Below are 24,854 nucleotides of genomic sequence, written 5' to 3'. Positions count from 1 at the left end.
TGAAGAAAGAAAGGGAGAATGTAGAGAATGGACTCCAGAGGTGCATAAACCTTGAGAAATTTCACTATAAGTCAAGGTGTCTGGCGAGCAAAGAGGAAGTGTGAAGTTAAGAGAAATCATGCGAGAATCTACAGAGAGTCTTGGCCAATAAACCCCATCTAGAGCAAGCAAGAATATAGCTTCTGGAGCAAAGTCAATCATGGAAGTGCTGGAAATGGCCCAGCATTTAACACATTTTGGTAGGAAGTTTTGACAGCTACAACAGTACTGCTCAAATGAAAAGGCATTTACAACTGCAAAGAAAGAAAACAAGAAATCACAAAGATAATGATAAAATACTGATTTGAGCATGGAAGATCTGCAGACCTTAATGCATGGCCCAAATGCCACCCCGAACAGCTGCCTGGAAGCTGAGAACTGCTGGTCTCAGATGGAGCAGGCTGAGACACATTTAAAACTTGGAGCTGCCTGCACAGTCATCACACTTGGATGGCAGAAGTTTTAAGTGAAATATCTATTTTAACTGGCAGAGCTGAGCTCTCCAGATACTGCTCGACAATTAGAAGCACTCTGCACCCTCTGCCCTGCACAGAGCATGCACTTGGGGCTACAACAACAGGTAGGAATGCAAGGCAAAGCTAACAGTATTGATTTTAAAATGGTGTTTTATTGGCTTATCTTATCAGCACAGTTAATATTCAAGCAAATAAGACAAACATATATAACAGTCTAACCTTTGCTATCTGGGATAATATTTACTTTTACTCTTTACACATATGACCTATGCACTGCAAATGGTTTATGCCAACTGTGAAAAACTGAAGTAATTAGCTGGAAAAAAAAAACAGTGCAAAAAGTCCCTTGAACTCATTGGAGCTTTTACAGGTCAAAAGTAAGGCTTGAGCAGTGAGTCTGCAGTGATGAAAGCAGAAGTGTAATGTAAACAAGAAAGGGTGCATTTAAGCAAAACAAAACAAAAAGCCCCAGTTCTGCCTCAAAAACACCTTCCCTTGCCAGGCTACCAAGCCTTAACAGGAACTGGAAAAATACAAGTTTCAATGCAGTTTTCAATGAGCCAGGGGTAAAACCTGAGGTGAGACCACAGCGATGCACATAGGCTGGCACAGCTGCAGGAGCGAGGTCCTCTTGGGATAGAGGAGGCCTTTGCTATGTGGCTCATCAGATCCATTTCTCTATGCCTCCATCATACRGTAAAAATGACTATTTAGGTGCTCCATGGTAGTCCTCTGACTAGCCATTTGGTGGACTGAGGCCAAAGAGACTGGCCATCTGGGCAAGTAATAATAATAATTATTATTATAACTGCTATTTTAGCAGAGACCTGATTTCTGGAAGCAAGGGGTTGCTGAGCAGGCTGACCTCAGGTCCAGCATGCACAGAGCCCCTTTCATGGCCAGTTCCTCCCTAGGCCTGGCAGAACCTCAAACCTGCAAGGGTTTGAGACCTGGCTGTGCTCAGCCAGGCTGGGTTTTTGCCACGGATAAGCCAGTTCAAACCCTCACAAAAACCAGATGTGCTCAGCAAGGCTGTGGTGGGAGCAGAGCTCCAGCGGGATTCAGCACTGACTCGGGTTTGGAACCACAAAAATGCACAAAGAGAACAACCACAGACAGGCTTAGTGGCACGTTCAAACGCTCCAGAGCCTTTGAAAAAGTTTCTAAAAATGGGCAAAGAATGCAGGTACACTAAGTGCCTCAGCAAAACAACCAAATCCACATCTCTGGGGTTCCTGCAAASCTGACGAGATCCTTCAGAAACAGCAGAGCTAACTGGGTGCTCCCAGATAGATGTCAAAATGCTTAAGATTGGGACCATGTAGGGACTGAAAGATGAAGGCAGAGGTCWGCTCTTGGGACACTCTCCAAAATAGTCCCCCTCCCTGCACAAAACCACCTTCCTGAGAGTCCCCGACCATGCTTGCAGGCAAACGGAGAGGRTTTGTGGCTGGTTCTCCTTAAATAACAGACAGCGATGCCCTGGAAGAGACGGCTGAGGGCAGGTGTGAAGTCTCCATCACTCTTGGTCTCTAAGGATTGAGACCAKCCTTTTGCAAGAATGACGCTTGCTGACCTGGGTTTGCCTTGAGCTAGGGCTGGRCTCATTTCAGGAGCCTCTGGCAGAGGCAGTTACCGCCAAAAGGCTGTTTATTCGGGAGTGCCGGCGTTGCAGAGGGAACGGGGCACCATGGCTTCTGTGGCCTCGGCCCCAGGCTGTTGCCAGCACAGCTCAGCCCTTGCAAACTGGCTGCTCCTGTCGCAGCCTGATCTGCTGCTCTAACCCAGGCATAAATGTGACAACGCAGCAAGGCTTGGCAGATAGGCGCAGGCATGATCTCACCCTCACCCAAGCTTTAATGCACCAGAAACACTGGGGAGAGGCATCTGTGCTGGGCCACGTCAGAACGAAGTCCCTTTGGTGAGCTCTCCCACAGGGAAATGATACTCTCACCATCACCTCTTTCCCAGGAAAACAACCCCCTCACCCCAGAAAAGCTACCCTGATACTCACCAACGCGTGATCAAACTTAAAAGTACTGATGTAATAGGCTGGGATGTCGGCCGCGGCCAAAGGCTCAGAAATCTGAGCGACAATTCCACATTCATCTAGAAGGAGACAAAGAATAGCAGCAATCAGCCGAATAGCACCCACTGGTCACCCTGGGGTTTGCAAGTGCCTCACCGATGTGGGGAGCAAGCGGAGGCACCACTAGACCCTGTAGACCTCACACCAGGAGCTCCATGAGTACAACCCAGGCATTTGACTTCCCTGGGGAATCAGGGGAAGGACTGCAGCATAGAGCCCACCAGATGAAATGCCTTCTTTAGGTGCTTTGTTGGTGATGTTTATGCAATAGCAGCAGAATTGGGCTCTTTGGGCAATCACAGTCCATTGCGCAATTGATTTTATCGCCTCCTTTTTCTTCCAGAAAAATGTAAATCTCCCAAAGGCACAAAACATTAGAACTGGAATGATTTTCAAAGGTCCAAAGAAAGGCAACTAATGAGATTCAGGACAGAAGCATCAAAAACTGTCTCAACTAGCCAAATTTTCATTTTTCTCTTTAGTTGTTGCTATTAAATTCTCTGCCATGCATTGCTGAAAGAGGAGATGCTGAACAGCTGTTTGGCCTGGCCACATAATTCCTGGGCCACAGACTGCCACCACCACTGAGACTGGATTTCATGCTGATTTAAACGGTTCATCTGTTCTGTTCATCTGAGACCAATAGTACATTGTTTCCATGTGAAATCTGAGTTTCACTGATCCAAATTTACTATTCTCACTCAATTCTAACCTAACATATTTAAAAGCTACACATTTAGGAGACTGGCAGACGTCCTGATGTCCCATCAATGAAATATGGCATGCCATTTCTACATATTTTGCCTCAAAGATGCATAAAAACAAGGTGCATGAAGATTTCCTTCTTTTTATAGACCTAGGAATTAGCTACTGAAATTAGTTTGTCTGGTATAGATGTTTGATGAACAATGAACTARGAATTAAATCTAAAAATTGGGCAAACATCTTTCAGGGATAATTAGTTTTCTTGAAGCCTGTATTTTGAAACAGTTTCAGAGAYCTAATTTTTTCAAGGGAAAGAGCCCCAACATTTTCTGAAAACCAGGGCTTTGTGGGATTATTCCAACTGGACTCCTTAAAATTACAGGGATACAGAAACATAAGTCACTACTGTGGATGTGAAGCATTTGCTCTGTGCTATTTTGATCCAATATTCTTTTGATTAGAGAAAATGTTTGGATTCGAAGCACTGCATTTGAAACTGAGATCCATGAACAGGGCTCCCACTTGGACTACTATAAATCAGCACTAAATCTGCTAAAGCCACAGAGTTGTCCAGGCTTTGCACTGGAGTATAACAGTCCCCTCTGACTCTTGATTTTAGTATTTTAAAGAGCATTCTCATGCCATCTTTTAGGCCAATTTTTCTCTTTAAATAGAGACCTAGCTGTAGCTACTTCCCAATTCCAGCAGATCAAYGCAATTTAGATGGAGCTGTCAAACATGTAGCACTTTCAAAACTCTATTTAAAATCCTGACCTATTAGGTAGGAATCAGAATCCACCTTTTTGAAAGTCTCAGCTCTCAAAGTCATGTTAAGCTGCTGGCTCTTAAAAGGCCCCAGACAGGCCGCTGCAAGTTTTATCATCATTTCAGAAAACCTCAAGGTGACTGACTACCTGCACACCAACTGATCCCCCAAATGTTACCTACCGAAGCCAAGTGGCTGCCCACCAATCCGCACCATCTTCCAGAGTTCACCAGATGCACTTGTAAACAACAAATTATTAGGAAATCTGCAGAAGAAAAGGGAACACCAAATGCGTCAATTAAAACACAGCAGTGTGTCAAATTCTGCCGGTGGGGATGCTGTTGCTCCTATATYCCCACACTGCTTGAAGTAAACAAAAGCAGCAGCAGCAGCTCAGTGAACACAAAAGAAGTTGAAGTAASTGGCACAGATGAACCTGCCGGCCCCTCCAGATGTCCCAAGGTGAATACACGTGACACTGAAAGTCTGCATAAGCACTCAGAGAGGTGCAGAAGAAACTTGCCAAAACACAGGCTATGCCCTAGGCTTTACAAATCCCAAGAGTGGTAATTTGAAGGTTTGATTTCAACTGCATTGTAGGAACACCTGGGGACAGAAGATGCTTCCCCCTGATTTTCTGAGGAGCGTGAATGGTGACCACTGCGTTTGCGTCTGAGCATCTTCAGTACTTTATTCACTCATGGTCCCTGGGAGGTCCTGCAGACATCCCCATCTCCGMGTAGAGGACAGAAGACCAGAAGCGAAGTGACTTGCCCAAGGTCAAGCCAGCAGTCTGTGACATAGGGAATCAGCTCCCTGGGCTCCCCAAGTATCAGGCCACTGCTCTAACCCTMAAGCCTCTCTTGAAGGCAGACAGAGGTTTATTCCAATTAAGGTTAAAGCAACTTTAGGGAGCAATTAATARTTTGTGAAACAAGTCCCTAGGGCAGGCAAGTATCAAAACTAAACACAGCACTGCATGCCAAAAGCAAATCCATGAATTGCATCTCTCCTGCCTAGCCTCCAGAGCTCAGCAAGTGATGTGGAGCTGAAGAAGTTCATATATAATAYGCACAGGCTGATATTTGTTCCCTAGCYGACTTTTYGCCTTGCCAGACAAACAGAGTCATGAGCTCCTGCTGCACAGGGATGACTCAGTRCATTACCATCACAAGGGGACTCCACATCAAGCCCAGCCATGTGTGAAAGAGAAGTTGGAGGACAACRTCACTGAAGTCCCCACCCTACTCTAGAGCTTTGGCATTAAAACGTCAACCATGTACACTGGATTTTTTGTTCTTTGCTGTTAAGAGTTCAGTCCATGAACAACCAAGTAAAAATGTCAAAATCACTTTGCTCCAGCRTCCCTCCTTCAAAAGTGAGAAAACCCTTGGGATCCTACATTTCACCAGCTTTTCATTAGACTGAGGGCTTGGACAAACAAGCTCAAAATTTACTTTCTCCATGTCAGTCTTCACTCAGAAAAGTGACAAGGTGTACAGGCACATAAAACTGCCCCAGAGATGCTCCCCAGAATTAACACGTATGAGCCTGAATAACTTCCTGCTCCTTTGAGAACTTTCCAGGTGATTTTTTTGTGGCCCAAGAGRCCAAGGCTCACCTCTGCTGTGTCTGGACATCCATGACCAAGGAGATGTAACCCTCAATGAGAGAAAAGGAGAAAAAGCGAATATGTCCCGAGTCTTCGTTGCCCACCACTGAGTCTTTTACTCTGAAGAGATAAGAGAGAACAGCATTAGCAGAAGCTAGAAGGGTAAAAGAAGGCATTTAAAACAGATACTAGGCACTGACATCAGAGATGTTCATACACTGACTTAGGCAAGAGACATTGAGTCCTGTCATATTATACTGCTTTTCACRTTTTGGTTTTGCAGGGGGAAGAAAATACCTGTCCCTACTACTGATAAAACTCTCGYCCATGCCCCAAACACGCTCCTCCAGCAGGAGGCCTTTGGCGACTCTGGGTTCCCAGCTTTCTCCACGCTGGCCCTGCATGGTCTGTGTATGTGGAACAGCAGCCCAGCCTGCATTCTATTTGTAGGCACATATGCATTTGCAGCATATGGGTTGCATTGCTACTCTTAGCTTAAACCTACAGACGCACAGCTCTACAAAGCCAGCAGACACTTTTGAGCACCTTCATATCTTATTTGGTGTCCACCTGGCAGGATACTCCTCTTGGACAGGTGAATACACCCTTCCTAAGCGCAGAACACCCCGAGTCCAGAACCGATCCCTGGACATCTTGAAACAGCAATGGAAATTTGTGTCTTGAGACACCACCCGCACTTCCCCCAGGAGCCTCACTCACTGGTATGACGTACCCATTGGAGTAAAACATGACATCCATTAGGAGTGTAGCAACAGTGGGAAGGGTATCTGGATCCAGGCTGGTGACGCAGAACATATTACTTGGGCTGGAAAGGGGATGAATGACAGGCCTCTGAACTGCAAGAGACGCACAAAGACACACACAGATGATATGAAGCCAACYCTGCACCAGGTTCACATTCCACCAGACATTTAGTAGTCACACACCAGCACCAGCTGGACAGAAAGCTGACAGTGTTTCTAAGTGCAACTATACAAGAGATGGAAGGAGAAACTTCCTGCTAGGAACCAGCCCAAGGAAGGTGAGAGCGCAGCCCAGGGGTCTTGTGGCACGGCGTTTGCAAACAGCGTTTGAGAGCCCTCAGGTGCTAGGGCAAGCATGGAGGAAAGAGTGAGCTTCAGGTCCCTGAACACCATGCATGGCCCGTGCATGACTTCTAAGAGCAATGTTAACCGTAAGTCTGGAGGATGACTTCTAATGCAGAGGGATGGGTTCCCTCAAGGGTCAAAGCATGCAACTGCTGCCATTTATCGTTGTTGAAGGCTGCTGTAGTCCCAGCTTAGCCCTCTGCAGGATCTCACAAGGGAATCAAGGAGCTTGGTGGCCAACCTGCCCTTCAGCTGGCCTCATGGGCATACAGGCAGAAATCACCCACAGCACTCTACTGCTCACGGGGAACCRTTGGCTCTCCACTTGCAAGGGCTTTCTAGCCATMAGGTGCATCCACGTGACACAAGGGSTATCTACAGGAGGTAGCCAGATAAATGAAAAAGCAGAAATAAATTCAGGCTTCTGCTRTTTAAAGGCAGTGGTATGGAAGGCATTTYCCTGCCTGGTTGTTGGCAGCCTAGACCCGCAAAAAAATCAGGTGTCCATCTCAAAACACTGGCAARATGGAAGCAAAACCCAGCATTTTTGTGGAAAACTAACAGTTTGCTTAACCCTGAAAGGAATTCCTCACCTAAGGTCATGAGACTCAGCCRTATCCCCTTCTCCACTGCCAGCCATGCCTGCTCACTGCAGGAGGAGTGCTTGACTTCTGCATAACGGCAGTGTGGTGAAGCATGGGGAAGGGAACRACCGGACCAACGGCCCCTTACATAAACCCACCTCCTTTTCCCTCCTTCCTCAAGGCCTATCTGGCCATAACATCTAAAAAGATTAAAACCACCCCTCGTGCACTGGCTTGGCAAATACATGCTTGCAGCTGGTGGCCAAGGGGCAGCTGGTATTCATGCATGCAATTATTAAATGGCAAAAGAACAAACTGCATACCTGTGCATCAACACCTGCGTCACTGTGCCCTTCCTTCACTTTTTTTGTATAATACTCATTTTCTTAAACAAGATGATCTATAGTTACTGAGTGACTAGGCTGAGTGGCACTTCATAATAATTGATCCCTGCTTTGTTTGGCTATGGGCACAAAATTTACACTCAGGTGTATGGGTAAACCTACGTTTTTWAACATTTCCTTTTCCTGACTTTGCCTTTTGTTCGATGCTTGTTTCTGCAGACTGCAAACATCCTCAGTTTTTGTATGGCACTGAGTCCACCGGAGCCTTGATCCTGACTGATACTGAAGTGTGAAAGCTAAACAACAATATTCTCCKCGCGCCAATCACGGCAATGCTTAATGCAGCTTTTATATAAGCTATTTTCCTTTGAAATGCTGAAATGTGGAACTTGGGACTACACACAATATTATTTTTGCTACTGAAAACAAATTGTATTTTAACTTTCTGTTCTGCAAAAGGCAAGACAGAAATTATGATGTCTAGAGACATGAAAACAGAATTATAAAGCTCAAATTCAGCAAAGCTCTTCTGCATTGCTCCTGGCAACTTCTCAAATCCTTGGTTGAACTGGGACAGACTCAGGCATACGCTAAGATGGTTTATTATCCTACAAAAAGATAAATGGTGCAGGTACGTACTAGGCAGATTCCTCACCCCCATGTAACATGGAGACCAATTTCCCGGAAAGCTGAGCCCATCATGGTCCTTACCCAATTTTGGTTTGACAAATCCATTCGTTATCCCAAGGTCATCTGCAGCCACYGTCTCCCCGTTCACTACTCTGAGGATGGTGAACTCAGCAGCCAGTGTATGCATCACGAAGGGCAGGTCTCGCTCACGTACCTGAAAATGACAATGGGATTTGTTCATGATGATGCACGTCAGATACGAGAATTCGCTGCAGTGTAGGTTAGGTACCCTTAGGGTACAGAAAAGTAGACGTATCACTTATCCTTGAGCCAGAAGTGCATAAGGATAATTATCATCTTGATGTGTGTTTGGAGAAGCATATTTAGTGATGTTACTGCAAATATCAGTAGGATTAAGCACCATAGCACTTTCAGATCTGTGGAAAGACTCCAGTGGACTTGCATAAGCTTGAATCAGCTTGCAGATACTAAGATGAATGTGTTTCACTTCTTCTCTTCCAGCATCCCATCAATAACAGCACTGCCTGTTCCTAAGCCTCGCTTCCTAAGGAAATAAAGCTTGTGCTCTATGTATACACGCGCACATGTATGAGACAGAGAGACAGCCAGCATGCGCGTCCCCAGAACAACTTTGGAGGCTCTTGGTCATCATCAACCAATCTGACAGCAGATACTRCTTTCCTACAGCTCTTAGAAAACTAATGTCTGAATGAAGGTGAGAAATCCCACCAGTGCCTCCAGTAAGGGAGAGATTGCAGTGTGGGCTCGATGCTTTAATTAGATACCAGATAACCCACCGAACAGTGGCACAACAAACACTTCTTCCCATCTGAAAAGCTTCTGAGATGTCAGAGAACCTAACTGCAAGAGGTAGAGCTCTGGGGAAAGCAGACTTTGGTATTTCTGATGCTCCTCAAACAACTTGTTCCCTGAAGAGTCACTAAAACTCTGCCCATTTGAACTTTCATCTGGTGGAGCATGCAGCATTGCAAGCTGCCTGGTCCTCTCATGTCCGCTTACCAGAATGAAGTCCGTCTGATAGGTGGAGAGCATGAACACTGAGATGTTTTGGTCAGCTAGTGGTGCTATTACTGACTTGGCAATTTTGGTCACACCAATGGGCTGGGAGCTGGAGAAGCCACCTCCACCGGACACCACGTTGAGGGCAAGCCACGTAGCATCTGCCACACTCAAGTGTTCTGAGGAAGGGAGCTCTGCAAAGAGACAGAGAGAAAGGACAGAAGCTTGTTTTAGAGCCAAAGAGAGCTGGGCCCACTGTCTGGTCTGTATATGGTTTGCATGGACCTCAGTGCAAGGAACGAAATGAGCCCATTTATCTAGCCCACCTCCCTGGCTTTCCACACTGCTTCAAAGCTTGGTACCATGTTCCTTTTAAGATGTGCCCATTGCATCAACTTCCATTGCAGGAGTGACAGAAATTTTCAAGGATGATGCAAGGAATTACAAAAACCTCTGCCATTTGCTAAGTTGCTAGTGACCAGCACTGTCAACAACTCCCCATGGAGGTAGTCCTAGGACTTCGACTAACTTGAATCTCTCTCCTCCTCCACCTGATTTCTCAAACTACCTTACTCAGACTTTTCTATTCTCCTTTGTTTTACTTAATCTTTTTGCTCTCGATTTAAATTTTGTTCTCTTGGACTGGAAACGTGGGATGACAGAGCAGTCTGGGCACTGGCCCAAGACTTGGGAGATGCAGAGCAGATATCCTGCTTTACCAACAGCTTTCTGCACATCTACAGGCAGCTGCCCCCATCTCTAATGCAGCCGATAAAAGCCCCATGGCTCTGCAAGGGATGGACACACACACTAGAGACTGCAAGGTGATCAAACAGGAAGGTAATGGAAATCTTAAAAACAACCCAGTTCCATTATGTTTGCTTCTCATCTCTTGCTTTTAAATACTTCAAAAACTACAGTTAAAACATTTAATAAAAATTGGTAACCATTTAAAAGAAATCTTAAAGTATTACCAGCCCATAAAACCAGACACAGACTCTGGAACGACGGCCTAAACCTTGTTATGATTGTCTGGACTTTGGATTTTGGTTTGGCAAATTACAGTTCAGACCTGGCTCTCGCAAATGCAGAATCCCACTTAGATCTACTTGGCTTAAGGAAGTCAACCTCAGATGCAGAGCCAGCCACCCCAGCCACCACAGATGTGCCCATGGAGATCAGAGCTATGCCAAACACACTGTGCAGAACTTCCAAGGGTATTGACACTTTCTAAAAACTCAATTCCCTTTTCTAGGAGGGTGAATCTGGCTTGTCGAAACCTCATCCAGCTCTCACGTCATCAGTCTGAATGGTATTATTATTTTACCCAGTTTCTGACTCTACCGACCTACTCCTGGCTCCTCCATCATCTTCCTCTGTACGGCCTTCAGGAGCTCCAGACACCACGTAATGAATTCATAACCTTGCTCCCCCAAAACCCCCGAGCACAGCTGCTGTGAGACGATGACTGTGCTGAAAATCCTAAATGAACGGAGCACCAAATGTTGTTCGTTTTGCCCTCCTCAAAAACCTCATTTGTGTGTGGCATGAAAATAACCTTGAGCAAACACAGGGTGAACAGTTGGGACACGGAGGGTTTGGCTTTTGCATTCTGCTGTTTAGCTTCGTAGGCCAATGTTTCTCTTTCACCGAATAATCAGAGCTTGCAGGGAACAAAAACTGGACACCGGGGAGAGGGGGGTAAGTTTGGGCATTCACCAGCAGCGTGGTACCTCAGGGGAACCAGTGCAAGTTGCTGGCARAAAATCCTTGCAGCAAAACGTCATTTACTGATCAGGTGGCCTTCTGCACCAGAAAAGCAGCCCCGAAACAAGGCTTGCTCCATCAACTGGCATGGACAAGCTACGGCTCAAAACAACTTGTGCTGATCTAGTGAGGAGCTGATGTCTTTTTTCCTCTATTCCCACCTCTGCTCCCTGCCTGTGAAATAAGGAAAAATTAAAATAGGACGTGTTCCTTCTTTGGCCATACATTTGCCCCCTGGCAACCTGGAGCAGCAAGCCCAGGCCGGGCCGCCTGCACGGCAGCAACATTTGCAGTTCCCGCACCCCCTGGCCATGAAAACAGCCAGGCTCCAAAACCGCGGAAAGCTTGAGCGACCCCTCGCCCCACTGCAACCGTTAAGGGCTCGGCCCCGGGACCGGCAGGGAAYGCGCGGCTGAGCTGCCGCTCCAGAAGCGGAGCAGACTACGGCCCTGCTCCCCACGGGCGACGCGRGCCCGGCTGCAGTTCATTAAACACCAGTAAGCTCTCTTGGGTCAGGGACGCGGCGGAAGAAGCGACGTTTCCCAGGGGCTGGATGCACCAGCCTGTCTCGCTCTGCCGGCAGCGGCGCCGCCCCACCAGGCCCTCGACGACCTCTTCTGCACGGGGCAGAAAGGCTGATTTGCCCCTTACGTCTGTTAATTGCTGGGAAGCGTCGCTCGCGTTGCTTTAAATGGGTTTAACAAGCCCTATGAAGTGTGACAAGGGCCATTTTGTTTGCTTAAGTAACCTGCTTCTCATAATTTAATTGATATTACGAAAAATGTCTAGCAAATGCCAGAGATGCCACTTCTGGACGCTGTTTCCACTAGGAAGCCGGATTGAAGAGCAAAGCCCGAATTTTAGTGAAACAAATGCAGATTAGAGGCTCCACAAATTCATTTATCTAGCACCAAACAAGCCACAGGGGAAGACGCTTTGCCCAGGAAGCTGCTAAACGTAGGCATGAGGAGCTCCAAAAACACCAGGTGTAACATTAATGCAGACAAAAAGGTAATAAATAAGCAGCAAAATAAGGAAGCACCCRTGTTTTGGCACCAGCCTACCCATGGAGACGGGACAGCCGTCACCCTCCAACCATGGGGCGAGGGATGGGGAACACAGATGTGGGACACAGAAGCGAGCACGCGCTTCCCAGGGGCCCCGAGCATCCTGCGCACGTGGCCCCATGGGGCTCCCTGTCCTCAGCCGCAGGGCCGAGGCTCCAGCAGGCTCTCCAGACCCTCGTGCAGCTGCTTTAGCAGACTATGGGTCWCCCCCCTCATCCTGGGGGACACCTCATCCTGGCTGAGGATGACCTATAAGAAGTCAGAGACTCGGGCTCTGTTTGCTCTAGTTGAGCTCTTTGTTTTTAATCTGTTTTGATCTGGGGTGATTTTTTTTTGCTGTATAATACTGCAGCAGAGGCACCAGCTCAGCTGCCCGTATGCTCCACAGCCATAACTTGCTGCCCAGAATCATGACCACCTCCRGCAAGCACAGAGGGGCCACAGACTCTTGCCATCACTTCACCCACGTTAGCTGCCGTCAAAACCCACAAAGATCGCAAGATGCAACCATCCCTGTCCCGAGAGCACCACGTCCGTCTCACGCATGATTTTGCTTGACACAGAAGTTTCCCTCATGCAAAATCCCCCGCGGTACATGAAACCTGTGGTGTCCCCAAGCAGACAGACAGACGTCGTACAGGACACGGTTCCTTCAAGGTGGATGTTAAAGCGATGCCAAGCACTGACACAAACGCGTGTCGAATCAGGTTGAGAGGCATGAGTTAAACTGCTTATTMGCATCATGGGTGAATTGAAAGGCCCAAGGTTCGTCCTGAGCCTCATTGGCCCACTTGGCACGTGTGGTCAAAGCAGACCTGCCTCCACGGCAAACGACAACCTGGGACAAGGGGTGGAGAGTATCACGTTGGCCATAATTGGCTCCTAAGCTCAAACAATTGATCCCAGTTCCAGCTAGGACAAAAATATTGGCTGAGGCCCAACTATAGATTGAACTTGTGCCTCTGGAGCGCTATGAAACGCTGCAAGCCCTGCAAGCCAAGGCTCTACATGGCACTTTTACAAAACCTGTTTTTTACAAAACACCAGCCAGATGATGATGCTTCCACCACAACGGCTCCATCAGCAGCTCAGGGGACCGAGCAGGGAAGGAATGTCCCCTGGCTCCCAGTCCAGATCTGTAAGTTGGCTCTGCAATTCCCCTGCGTGACAATGGGAAAATATCAGTATTTTGTTTCTTTATTTCCCATATTTTGGAGGCAGACACACTGAAGGTCTGCCAGCCTCATGTAGCCAACGTGGTAGAATGCGAAACACTAAGAGAAAGCCCGACCACTAAAGAGTGCTGTAAAACACCTGAAAAACTACGTGAAAGCAGAACTTTTTTTTCCTCTCTGCACCTAATTTAAACGGGTTTAGACTTCTTCTAAAAGGGCTACAGCCAAGGGTCCACAACAGCAACTGGAGAATGAACAGTTCCATGGTGCCAACGCACATCATCTGCCCACGCAGAATCCGATCAGTGCTGTGTTAAGGACTATCAAACGGGGAACGATCCCCTTTCTCCAAAGGGGTACACTGAGCTGTTTTACATGCAGCTAGTTTCCACTTAACYGCAATCAGCTACCCACCCAAGGCCACCTATTACCTTTCAGGTGAAAATGTAGATTTATGATAGATTTATTGTGGAGCTTGGAGGGAAATAAAGGTGGTGAGCTTGTTCGGTTCTTTGTTGTGGTACACTGGCTCTTCTCATAAGCACTTATTTTCACTCAGTATAGAAATTTTTGCATTACAGCAGAGTACTTTGTGTGATGTGTTATTCATTGATTTATGTTGGTTCTGGTACTCAGAATGAACCAATTGCTCATTCAGTTTATCATTACAGGGTTTATGTTTGCAGCCACYGCTAACTCTGAATGTTAAAGAATAATGAAGTTAAAAAACGCTGTGTTTTTTATTAGCCTTCTGGCTTTAGATCCCTTGCACTGTACTTATTTCACCTTTTATAGCCTCCTCCTGCAAAAGTGACAGCTAGAATCTGACTTGTATTAAAACAACAGGCAGAATGCTCCTGCAATAGCAGGAATGGCCAGGCATTAAAAATAAAAGCTCTGCAAAGTGGAAAATTTTGCAAAAATGGCAACCTCTGCAGAGGCGTGTGGGTGCCACAGCTCAGCACGACCGAGAGGCGCGCAGCGGCCGCTGGTGCGCGGGGAGCCGGCCTGCCCCCGGCAGCGCTCCCGTGCCGCTCTCCGACACGTCCTGCCGAGCCTGCGGGCACCCCAGGCCTCTCCGCAGAAAACCTTCGAGGAACGTCGTATTTCCGAGGAGGAAAAGCCTGACGGAAACTAGCCACGCAYGCTTGTAAGCACGGGGTGAGAGTGGGAGGACAGCCACGTAAACCTCCCTCCTTTTGAGAAATCAGGCTAAGAAAACACCGCTTTGACGCCAGGCCGTGGAACATTTGTTTTTTTTCACTACCGGAAAGCAATGCAAAAAAACAACGCCGCTGTCGCAGCCTGCGGCAACTGCAAATTGCTTTTGCAATTTTTACCCTGTTAAGGCTCGACTCGGAGGCGATCCCCTTTTCGGCTGCCCGTGGGTTCAGCCCGCATCGTGCGGCACGGCGCCTCGGCACGCCGGCATGCAGTGGCACTGCAGGGTGCCACGCGCCCGGCCCACGGGGCAGCGGGTTTCTCCATGCCAGCCACGAGCTTTTTCTCATTTTTAATCATTTCCTTGTCCTGCTTTTCGCACTCCCAAAATGTGCTCCTGATGGGACGCCCGGGCATCCCTGCAGGGCTGCATCTGCAGCCGGGAAACTCGGCCACCGCCAGCCGCGTGCCTCCRTGCTTCTGCCACGTCCTGTTTTGCACGCAAACCCGAGGGGTTTTTATTCTAAACCCCCTCAGCAAGGAAGCTGTGAAAGCTGTCATCTCATTTTTCTATTTAGGTATTATCCCACTCACAAAACTGTCAAAAGAACATTGTTGGGTTTGTACAAACTCAGCTGCTCTACAGCAAAAAAATGACAGCCTGACATTTTATATATTTAACCTCAGYGTTTAGGTGCCTCAGTTTCCGAGCTCTAAAACGGGCACAAAATCCTCCCTCCTCTCTATAAATCTCGCTCTCAAAAACCAGTTGACCTGTTTAGCTGAGATTCATACCCGTTTCACAATATAAAATGCAAAAAGAAAAAAAAAATCAGCATAAGGCAGACAAGAAGCATGCAAAATTTCTGCCCAAAGAGGGAGTCTAGCAAAGGTTTAAGCGCCGGAAAACAGGGCGAGAACAGCAATTGCTGCGGCTTCCKGGAGCGCTTTCCCGGGGGACGGGCGTTATGAGCAGCCCAGCGGGACGCGGTCGGGGCCACCGCTGCGCCAGGGACTTTCAGGCAGGACTGGCAGGCAGAGGCCTTGCGTTTGCCACCGTATCGAGGCTGTAAGGGAAAGACAGATGGGCAAAAAGAAAAATAAAGAAAGGAGCAAGCAGGAAAGCAGTCTTTAAGAAAAAACAAGCACCTGCAGCAAGCTCTTCTTCCCTGGCTCCTGGCTGTAGGGCCCACAGCGATCTCGACCCATTTCTCATGGGAGATTCATCTCACCCTGGTCCTTGCGTGCTGTTGCAGATTTTATTAACTATGGGTCTACATGAAAACGCGCGAATGTACCCAGTGTATTTTTCTCCTGTTTTATTGACAGTTCCTTTCGGACTACACCCTGCGCAATGACCAGTTTGGATTTCACACCRTTCACGCGAACAGTCCAAATTACACACGCAGGGAGTTACCCACGGTGACCCCAGTTACTGCGGCCGTCTGGCGGAAACCGCTGTTCCTGGTCACGAGCAAGGGAGCATATCACAGCCTGTGCCCATCCCTGCAGGGAAAWCATGGACGCGTTAATCCCACCTTTATTTCATAAAAATTGGGAGACTCAAAAAGCTGCTTCAAAGAGCAGCCAGGTCACCGGTGGCATTTCTTCAGACCACGGCGTCCAAGAAAGAGCCCCCAACCAGAGACACTGAGTGACTGAAGAGCACTTGCAGGGCCCGYGGGACCCGCTGGAGAGGGATCGTGTTGGCTCAGCGGGACTCACCGAAGCGTCACTGTGGCCCCATAAAAAATTTATGCAGGACCTCACAAGCATGTTCGATTTTCAAAGCGGCTGCAACCTTTCCGTCGCCGATTTTTAAAAAGAAAAATTTTAAGTCCCTCCTCAGGTAAGGTAGTTAGAAGAGTCCCAGGTACTATCATGTATAACGATAATTTCTGCCAGAGCTGCTGGCAGGTAGCTCTCTAGGAAGACTTTGCTTTTTTGGCAAAGCTGAAGGAGATGCTCATGGCTGTCTCGAAGGGGCACAGCCGGCATGGATGCCGAGGCAGGGGAAGGGCCAGCGCTGGTCCCTGCGGAGCAGCAGAAACGGCAATGTATTTACACTAATTATACAGCTAGGGAAGGACGTGCTAATTAAAATTACTCTTTGGGCTCAGCACGTCCTCGCTGCGTTTGTACAGAGCAGAGATGACGCCATGTGGCTGACTGATTTATTTACACCTCCGGAATTCCCGGCTCATCCCGGCTCCTGCTTCCCAATTAAGGGCGCAGCCATGAATTTGGGCCAGTTCCRGCAGTCAAATACGCCTGGCACGCCGCTGGCATGGAGGAGCCAAACTAGGGACTTTCACCTACCGTGAGCGCTCAAGATGCCTCCACTGCCTGGAAAACACAGCAGCAGACCCCAGCCCGGCACYGTTTCCTAATTTAATGGAAAAAACTGCCCAAGGGCTCTGCAGAGCCCTGGGTAACGGCCTGCAGGTGACGGAGTTGCAGCAGGTTATCGCCAGCGCTGCCTACGGCCAGATCATCTCCAGCAGCGCCCAGCGCCGTTGTACCGCCGAGCACCCGGATTCGGTGCTATCCAAATAGCTCTGAACGGCGAGCAAATATTGGCACGACTTCATGGAAGCTTCTTGGAGTAGGGAGTAATGACATTTAAGAGATGAATATGCTGCAGGTAGGAAGATTTTTGTATCTGGAAGTGTGTGCTGATAAGTTGCTGGGAGCCCACAAAATGCTGACTTTTATCAATATTCAGACAAATAAATGAAATGCATTCTTCCTCATTTCCACTTCTTATTTCTCTTTAAAATACAGGGGATTTAGATTATATGTCAACTATCTATTGAGAGAGATGAAACTATTAGCTTAATTCCTACAGCGTTGAAGTACTGCTCTTCCCTGGCACAACCAGTCCTTGAGACGAATTTTCTTTCTGCCTGCAGCGATAGCATCTTTCTTTCTTCCAGACTTTATGTTTGCTCCTCTCTGAGCTATTTGCTGGCCTGAGGGTTGCCCACGTAGAGACCGACCGCATGCTGGAAGAGCAAGCGGAAGGCCAGGTGCCCGTTCAGGTACCACGACAYGCTGTGCCTTCCACGAAGCAGCTTGCCTTTATTTTTCTCCTGGTTTTCTCATGCTGTCTCGTTTTCCTGAAGCTGGCGGCGCCCGCACGGCTGTGGCACTCACGGAGCCATCCCCGGCAGCGCCTGTGCCACTACAGTGAGGGGTCTCCAGGCCTCCCTTCTGTGCCGAAGGCAGGGAAAACAGCTGCAGAAACCCAATCACTTGCTTTTTTCTCCCTCCATCAGGCTCCAAACTACAACCAAAATAAGGGTCCCCTTTGGGCTGCATCTGGAGTTAGCTGGATCCCCTTTGGCTAATGAAAGGCCAGATTTCCCGGGGGAAAGGACCTGTTTGCCATGCACATTCCCTTTGCAGGAGAGAGGTCTTYAGGGAGGTGACGTAAGCTGTATTTGCTCTCAAGCCTTTAGATTTTCCTCCTGTTCTCAGCATCCCCGTTCTCAAGCTCCAGAGGAGGAGTCGAGTCACTGTGTCWAAATATCGGAGAGCTGAACCGTGCAGCTGTGAAGGGCCATGCCGTACCTCGCCCGAGCTGTGGGCAGAGGCCAGGAACAGGGCGTTGGGTACCTCTGTGTCCCCTGCTAACCACTGCTAAGCCTCAGCAGTGCCACGGCGTACTGCAGCCCTACAAGCCGCTTCTCCAGGGACAGCCGGCACAAACCTCCCATGACTCGTGTGGGCTCACACACGCCCCTCTGCCTTAGCTGCCTGGGTGCTTGGTGGCTCATGACCTTGCGTGCCTCAAGGGCACCCTGTCCGGGTCATGTCTACGAGATGCTGCTTTCTTTCCACCWCCCCCTTTCCTACTTTATCTGCAAGCTTGTGGATAGGCAAAGGGGTATTTCAGTACTTCGGTTCAACTGGGGAAGTCCTGCCTTGGCCAGAAGGTGCTGAGTTATCYTGGAGCTGTTACAAACCTTTGCTGTTTCTGGAAAGCCAAGTAGGCAGGTACCAGGATTRCACACATGAACTCAGGAAGATCCTTTCCAAACAGCGGCATAAGTAACACTATCATTTTTATGGATGAAGTCCTTAAAGCTATAACTTATTGCCTGCAAGCWGCGTTCCTCCAAGAGGTGCGAGGCACTGGCCAAGGGCAAACCTTCCCTCTCATCTAAGCAACACATCTGCCCCAGGGCAGGCATCTACCTGCTGGCCYGGAAAGCGGCCGGGACAGCAAATGGCACAAACATCTCCATTCCTGCCTGCATGGTTACAYGCACGCTGTAGAGCTCTCCTCCATCACTGATGTAGCCTGGCAGCAGCCCTTCATCTAAAGGGGTCTGAGTCAAGCGGATCGCCGAAGAAAGACAAGGCTGCTCTTTCGGAGGGAGATAGGTGCTACGTTACATTTTGCTTTTCCAAAATCTGGTTACGATTCAAGGGCGGACAACTGTGACTCATTTCTGCTTGTACACACGCCCTCCTGGAGACATGGTGGCTGCCAGGAGCTCAACGCAAAGTTCATCCTGCTCTTTACGCCCACACCGTCCCGTCCCATGGGGTGCACCTCCTCGCTCGCAGCCCCCCGGCGCTCGGCCGCACGTGGGCACCAGCTCTCCTTCCTTGCAGGAGAGCTGAAGCATGCAAGGCGAGGATGGCAAGGAAGGCAGGTTGGGGTATTTTTGCACAGCCTCCTACCAGCAGCGTGCTGGGAGCTGCTGACATGACCTCCTGCGYGCCAGACTAAAGATGGGCAAGAAAAGCCACTCGCCACCTCAAGGCGCAGACACGGGCTAACGGTTTTGATAGGAGGATGTGACTGAGCAGGACCTTCAATTCCCACCCACATACTTGGATTACATGAGAAGTGGGTGTCGTTAGTGCCAGTTTTCCTTGAAACCCTCATGGTCCGACAGAGAGGGGGCACAGGCACCTCGTCCAGAGCCACACAAAAGCCTTCCTTTGCAGGAAATCAAGAGCAAGGAACCAAGCGCCAGCGCTTGCATCAGCCGCAGGCTAGCTCAGGCAGAAAATCACCTCYGAAGCGTTTGTGTTGCAGATCAATGGGTCGATGGTGGTGCGGGGCAATCAGCGCCTTGCACCAATCCAGCAAGCGGGGGTGGGGGGGGTGGTGGATTTTAGGGCAAGGCTGGTGAGAAGGAGTAAGAACAAACTCTTCCTGTTAGGAAAGGCAATCCTCAGCTCCGGTTGAATCCAAACTGGGATACAGACGCTGCTGTCTGATGCTTTTGCAGCTGGGGGAAAGGCGAAGGCGCGGGAGGGAGGGGACTGCTATGACCATGCCCGGACACACGGGAACATGCTGTGGACGGGGAAGGCAGAGCTGCTTTCACCGAGACGGCCAGCGGCAGCTACGGACACCCCTAGCTACAGAGCAGGGCAAGCTTTAGCCTGTTTTCTGCTCCACGCAGCTCTCCAAGCAAGGTGAAACTCCCGCAGGTGGATCCCAGCGGTGCTGCACACATGGATGGACAGACACTAGATGCAAAGTGGCATCAAGGCAGATCGAGATCAAGCAGGTATCACCCTGGCTGGGGCTCTGCCCAGGCCCAGGCTCAGGCAAACGTCCCCTTCTGGAGGAGCCAGTGTCTTTGCCGGGTCTGAGTCTCTCTCTCCCAAACCGTGCTCCTCAGGCACAAATCTTCATCATTTCAGATGCTGTAAAGGTATCGGTCTGATTATTGTCACCACTGTTAAGAACAGGAAAATCTCATTATTTTCCACGTGATAGCACAGAAAGTGCGAATATAAAACGTGCCCTGCCGTTACTGCTGGTGAACAAGAAGGGAGGATGGAGGGATGACCCGGTGGCTGGCTGCYGCGCGACCTCCTCCATGCACGTTCCTGAAACCCGTCCCATCTCCAAATTCACCCGGAAGAAGGGGGACAGTTGCTCCGAGGGGGCCTCATCCCACCACTGGGAACAGATCCCGCTCTGCCCCGTGGAGGGGCTCCCACGCTCTYCCAAGAGGGCGCTTTCTCCACCACCCCAACAGCAGCTTGCAGAGCGCCAGCTACCGAATAAGCCCCATTCCTTTCTAATTACAAACCTCTGATGCAAGGCGAACCACCTCTATCTGAATGCTGTTCTGCTCTTGGGACTGCGTTTGCATTGACTCTGGAGGCAGCGAGACCAAGGCAAGCCAAGCGCAAAAGCCTTGCAGGCGCTGACGCTCTCAACGCTTTGAGATCATGCTGATCCGATACGGCGCCGAGGAAATTATGCAAGGGAACAAACTCGGCGCCTGACAAGGAGCTTTCGAGATGGGTAGGTAGCGCTCGGCGGGAGGGAGAGGCAATCACGGCAACAGAGGGAGGGAGAGGGCAGGCCAGCAGCTGGGAAGAAGAGCCAGAACATAAGGGTGCGACATGTGCCTCCCGCCTCGAGGAATACAGCTCCTGACTCGAATTCCCAATTTAGGGACCTCTACGACACACATGCTTAGACACCCCGGGCTGGATTCCCGAACTCGGCCCGGAGGCACCGGCGGTGCTTTGCGACTCAGCACCGCGGAGGCGCCAGGCTGCAGAGCCAGCCCAGAGCAGCGGGTGCTTTCTGCGGAGTCTCATCGCTGCCCTCTCTGCCTCCTTTTCCTTATTTCTACATTGCGGAGAGGCACCTGGTCGTGTTGGGAAGGCTGATGACCGATTAACAGCTGCCAAGCGTTTCGAAGGTAAAACGGGCCCCGTAATTACCACCTTGAGCGACGAAGAGCAGGACAGTCCAAGAGCACGCACCAAAACATTACACCGCGCTGGGAGGCACCGTGCAAAATCTCCCAGCAATTCCCACCAGAGCGAGCGGGTCTGATGGCAGAAGCTGGGGGAGATGCCGTGGGGACCCCCTCCTTGGGGTGGGAGGGGCCCCCAGGGACCCGCCGCACCACGGAGTTGCTCTCCCTTTCCCTGCGCCTCGATTTGCCACAGAAACGGCTGCGTTCGCAGGAATTAAAAACGCAACTCTTGCCCGGCCGTACCCTTTGGAGGCAGCCACCTCAGCCAAACAGGATTACGATAGCTCAGGATTTTACTTCTTTATTTCCACTGCCGTAACCATGAGATCAAGGCAGTCAGCTCTGGAAGAAATAAGCACAAAATTCACTTACGCAAACCCCYGTTTATTCCTCTATTTCTGCAGCACGTTCGAGACAAATACAAATGCAGAACTGGACTGATGCGGAAAAGCAAATAGCATCTAGTCACCCCCCAGAGCTCCAACGAGCACTTCGCCCGACCCCCCTGCACAAAAGCTGGTTAGCTCAGGGGAAGCAAACCTTCAGGAGAGCGGCAGGGAGAACTCCCTGACCGCCCATTTGTGGGAAATTAGAGGTAAAAACTACACATCCGAGGGAAACCAAAATGGTTTAAGTGGGAAACCTCCRAACTGAGGAAGCAGTGGGGCTGCGGTGGTGTGCAAGCATGTAAACACAGCGTGTGTGTGTGCACAGGCGCTCCTCTAAACAACACACGTATGTGCCAGCTTCCATGGGCTCCAGCCACGCTCTCCCCTCCCGACCAGGCCAGCTTTGGGAGGGACAGGAGATTTGTCTTCAGGCCATGCACCCCTGAGCTGGCATCAGCAAYGCTGGTCTGCTTTTTGACCCCAGGGTGCCGGTTCACTCTGTTTATGAAGTTTTGATCTGTAACCCACTATGGAGGTTTTTGGTGTCACGGCTGGAAGGTAAGAGAAGGACCACAGAAAAGCAAGCCCCAGGCATGGAGCCCTTGCCGAGAATGATCCGTCAGCGGCCTCCGCCAGGAATTTTTTGTATTTCAAATTAAAAGAGCCTCTTTTGAAAAAAAAAACCCACCAAAACCTCCCAACTGAGATGGTAAGTTGGTGGCTCAGAACTGGCGGTAAGATAATTCTTCCAGAAGGAGAAACACCTTCTGAGAGGAGACACTATTATTGCCTGGCATTAAGCATGATGTTAGAAGGCCACTTTATCAATGGCAGGAGAAAAACACCCTCAGAGCCAAGGGAGAACTAAGAACTGTTTTCTGGATTTCCTTCTCCCTCCAAGGAYGATGTTTAATAACTTAGATACTCATCAGACGCCAGTAAACATCCCCTAATGACTTCTAGCATAGTCTTGTTGAAATATATGATAACAGAGCCCAAGACGTATGACAAAGAGGACAGGTCGGCCAGAAGGAGGACTTGGTCCTGAATCCCTGTGATACAGTCAAGCAAGGCTSAGGAACAGGAGATGAGTACACAAGAAAGAGCTGTGTGCACCTGTAGTGCAGGGAAAAACATGCCAGGTTGAATGAACCTACCAAATGCATGTTCTCTTCATGAGTTCCTATGCAAATTCATATATATATATATGCTAGATGGCCCTGGAGAAAACATCTGAAGGGAGAGAGAGAGAGAAAAGAGGGCTATGGGGCTGTACTTTCAAAGAGWTATGGAGCTGGATTCTCAAATGGTATGGGAGCACAAATCTTGGAGGAATGGTACTACAGAGTTTCTGAACTCCTGTTCCTAAAGCCTGAATTCTCCCGCATCTGAAAAAGGCTAGAAGAGAAGATGGACAGAGGGGCCAGGCGCTTCCGCTTGCACGAAGCAGGCAGGTACCCCAAAAGAGATGACAGTGGAGAAGACCGTGCTGTATTTCTTCCTGGAGACAAACCACAGCATCCTGTTCTTCAGGACCAAAAAAAGCCTACCAATCAACCAGAAAGGACTTAAAGGATGGACAGCTCATGCCTATTGGGCTCCCAACACAGTATCACGGGATTTTATCGTTACAGACACTTGACCACAGAACCATCGTCCCTGCAGTGTTCCAGTCTGTGGGGAGAGAGCCGTTCCCAGGAAGCAACAGGACTCACAGGAGTCTTGTCAGTGCCCAAGCTGTTTGGACAAGATCCTGGGCAGCTTGTTCTAGGTGACCTTGCTTGTTGGACTAGATGAGGTCCAGATGTCCCTTGCAAACTCAACTATCCTGCGATTCTGGGTGAATAAGCACTGAGCGYGGACTAAACACGCTCTCACTACCTCCGGCATCTCCCAGCTCCTCAAAATGCACTATTGATTGAATGGGCAGGGTGATTGTACAGGAAATAAATACAYTGGTGATCTTCCCAGGCAGGAAAATAGCATCTTCTTTGCTCTGCAGGCCCAGCTCAAAGCTGCCGCCATGGCATCAGCAGCCCAGCGCCCGCCTGGGCGCGGAGGCTGCGTCCGCACCGTCCGCCCGCTCGCGCGCCCGCACGTGAATCTGCTGTTTAATAAACTCTCCGACAGTCTGCGTTTCTCACGAACCCCGCGCGAGTAGCCATGGCGACCAAACCGGGGGCCTCRGCGATGCACCAATGATGCTGCAAACCGACGGTGACTAATCCTAAAAGCCTGATCTRCAGAAGTCATCTGAACGCGTGAAGATACGCGGGGTCAGCGCGGGGGCCGGTTTAACGGCTGTGGCACAGCTGCCGCGGAGGCGGTTGCTGCAGGAGCAGCAGCCAGGGCATCTTCTGGTCATAAAATTAAGTGGCTTTTTAATGCAAGACGCAGACTGGAGAGACGAGAAGAAATCTAACCACCACGACGATAACCAACCCAAAGCTCCCAGATGCTGCTATAGCAACGTCCGCAGCCCYGGGCAGCGCTGCTGCGGTCATGGGCGCCCTCAAGCCCGCGCGGGGCGCTGACGGCCGCTCCCCTCGAGGCGCCTTGCCGGCGGCGCCGGGGAGCTGCGCAGCCGGGTCCCCCGGCCGGCCCCGTCAGTCGGCGGCCTCCGCCGCGCGCAGCAGCCACCTGCGCCTTGTGTTGGGCAAAATCCCGGCTCCGCTTGCTTATCCGGATTTCCCCCTTCCCCCAAAACCGGGATGCAGCCTAATTACACTTGCCGCCRCGGCCGACACGGAGCCAACCCGAGCGCAAAGCGCCGTCGGTTCCCCTCATTAGTTCGTCAACGTTTCTGTTCCCGCCGAGGAAATTGAGTTTAACCAGGAGTTATCTCCACTCACACTTCGTTATATTGCTGTAATAAAGCAACAGCGGCAGCAGTAATTACGAGGGGAGCTAATGACTTCTTGTGCACCTTCAGGAGCCGAAGGCGCCTCACGGCGCCCGCGCGGACGCCGTCAAGAGGCTCCGTGGGGCGAAGGCGCCTCGCGACGCCCGTGCGGACGCCGTCGAGAGGCTCCGTGGGGCGAAGGCGCCTCGCAACGCCCGCGCGGACGCCGTCGAGAGGCTCCGTGGGGCGAAGGCGCCTCGCGACGCCCGCGCGGACGCCGTCGAGAGGCTCCGTGGGGCGAAGGCGCCT

General features: G+C 50.0%; 1 protein-coding gene across 1 annotated transcript in view; it reads right to left on the bottom strand.

The window, feature by feature from the left end:
• The window catches only part of CASTOR2 (cytosolic arginine sensor for mTORC1 subunit 2), a 108,674-nt gene that overhangs the window by 2,594 nt on the left and 81,226 nt on the right, over positions 1-24,854 (bottom strand). Inside the window, exons 3-8 of the mRNA XM_085314837.1 lie at positions 9,396-9,589; positions 8,436-8,568; positions 6,421-6,544; positions 5,697-5,807; positions 4,258-4,340; positions 2,530-2,624 (exon numbers count right to left, since the gene is read on the bottom strand). Coding sequence (XP_085170963.1) covers positions 2,530-2,624; positions 4,258-4,340; positions 5,697-5,807; positions 6,421-6,544; positions 8,436-8,568; positions 9,396-9,589 — 740 coding nt within the window. The remainder of the gene's footprint in view (positions 1-2,529; positions 2,625-4,257; positions 4,341-5,696; positions 5,808-6,420; positions 6,545-8,435; positions 8,569-9,395; positions 9,590-24,854) is intronic.

Source organism: Rhea americana, unplaced genomic scaffold (genome assembly GCF_003343005.1).
Source record: "Rhea americana isolate MKP2758 unplaced genomic scaffold, rheAme1 scaffold_111, whole genome shotgun sequence".
Classification (NCBI taxonomy): Eukaryota; Metazoa; Chordata; class Aves; order Rheiformes; family Rheidae; genus Rhea; species Rhea americana.
This window is presented reverse-complemented; position numbering and strand designations above follow the sequence as displayed.